This window comes from Fukomys damarensis, unplaced genomic scaffold (assembly GCF_012274545.1).
Source record: "Fukomys damarensis isolate Sample0158 unplaced genomic scaffold, DMR_v1.0_HiC HiC_scaffold_36, whole genome shotgun sequence".
NCBI classification, from domain to species: domain Eukaryota; kingdom Metazoa; phylum Chordata; class Mammalia; order Rodentia; family Bathyergidae; genus Fukomys; species Fukomys damarensis.
In genome coordinates this window covers 42,764,516-42,765,877 of record NW_022900948.1, presented here as the reverse complement: position 1 = coordinate 42,765,877, position 1,362 = coordinate 42,764,516, and the positions used below count along the sequence as shown (strand labels likewise).

General features: G+C 60.6%; 1 protein-coding gene across 6 annotated transcripts in view; it reads left to right on the top strand.

Annotated features, from left to right (window-relative positions):
- The first annotated feature begins 6 nt into the window (after positions 1–6).
- The window catches only part of Pip5kl1 (phosphatidylinositol-4-phosphate 5-kinase like 1), an 8,227-nt gene continuing 6,871 nt past the window's right edge, over positions 7–1,362 (top strand). For 3 of the 6 annotated variants that reach the window (XM_033759066.1, XM_010613625.3, XM_010613629.2), the window contains exons 1-2: positions 7–89; positions 908–1,114. In XM_033759066.1, coding sequence (XP_033614957.1) covers positions 60–89; positions 908–1,114 — 237 coding nt within the window. In that variant the 5' untranslated portion in view covers positions 7–59. The other 3 variants (XM_010613627.3, XM_019205966.2, XM_019205965.2) reach the window with 3 other exon arrangements.

The following is a 1,362-nucleotide window of genomic DNA, read 5'->3' as shown; positions in this document are numbered from 1 at the left end:
TTCCTGCAGCGGGGAGACGCGGAGACTCGGCCAAAGCCCGGGAAGCTGCAGCGGGGGCGATGGCCGCACCGAGTCCCGGGCCCCGCGAGGTAGGTGCGGACCCAAGAGAGAACAGGAGTGGGAACCGTTGTTGATCAAGGGCCGAGCCTCCCCTCCGCCAAGGGCACAGACACGCCCCCATCTCCGCCTGGGAGGGGCCCTGCCCTGGTCGAGGACCGGGACACGCCCCATGCGGGGCACAGGTTCGAAGCGGGGGTGATCCAGCGGGTATCCCGGGAGGATTTCCTCAGTTTCCTCATCGGGAAAATGGAGATGGTATTAAAAGCTCCTCCTTTACAGGGCCGTTGGGAGCTCTCAGCCAGGGTTGGGCACGTGGTGGGTGCCCACGAGTAACGGCTCAGCTGTGTGATCTCAGCCCCTGCCGCCCCTCGGCGCGGGCCTGGAGGAAGTCAGCAGAGGCGGTGGGGTAGATCTGAAGGAATCGCGGGCAATCACAGTGCGGCAAGCAGGGCTTCCTGTGCAGGAGCTCAAACTCAATGGTAACCCAGCCAATTCCGCCAGGAAGGAGTTGGTTACTTTAGTTTCTCCTTGCTGCTGAGGAAAAGAGGCACCGATTTACACAAGGTCACAGAGCTGGTGACAGGGTCGGTCTCAGCCCAGTTTGACTGCAGAATGCACTTGCTTTGCTTACTGCTGACACTAATAATCACCGTCACGCTGTCCGATGCAGCGTGCAGGTTTGTGTGGCCCCTCATACCTGCGATGGGAACATTATCCCTATTTTACAGCTGAGGAAACTGAGGCAGAGAGAGATGAGGGGAAGGCTCACAAGTAGTGCAGGTGGGTCGAACCTGGGTCTTTCCCCTCTGAGATGCCCCTCTTTGCTTTCTGTACCTCTTCCCACCAGGCCCTGGCCTCCTCCCCAGAGGCTGGACAAAGAGAGCCGGTCTCAAGCTCCAGCCGCCACCGGGGCCTCCTTCGGCGCCTATGGGACAAGCAGACTCGCCTGGGGCTGTTTGAGATCGGCCCGAGGCATGAGCTCCACGGGGTGACGCGTATGATGCAGGCAGGGCTGTGGGCTGCCACCCAGGTCTCCATAGACCATCCCCCCACGGTGAATGGCCTGTTACCCTACATACCCATCCCCAACACTCAGGCCGGGGCTCAAGCTTGCTCACGCTGCTGCATCGGGACCAGAGAAGGCAGGGGCTTGGCGCAAGAAGGGTGGGACATTCAGAGACGGACGTTGGAAATCTCAGGGTGTTGGGAGCTTGAGAACCCCCCCTGTGTGGTTGTGTGTGACTCTAGGGGTTCCTCTCCCTCTCTAGCCTCAGTACTGTATGATGGGAGGGGGGGTTACAC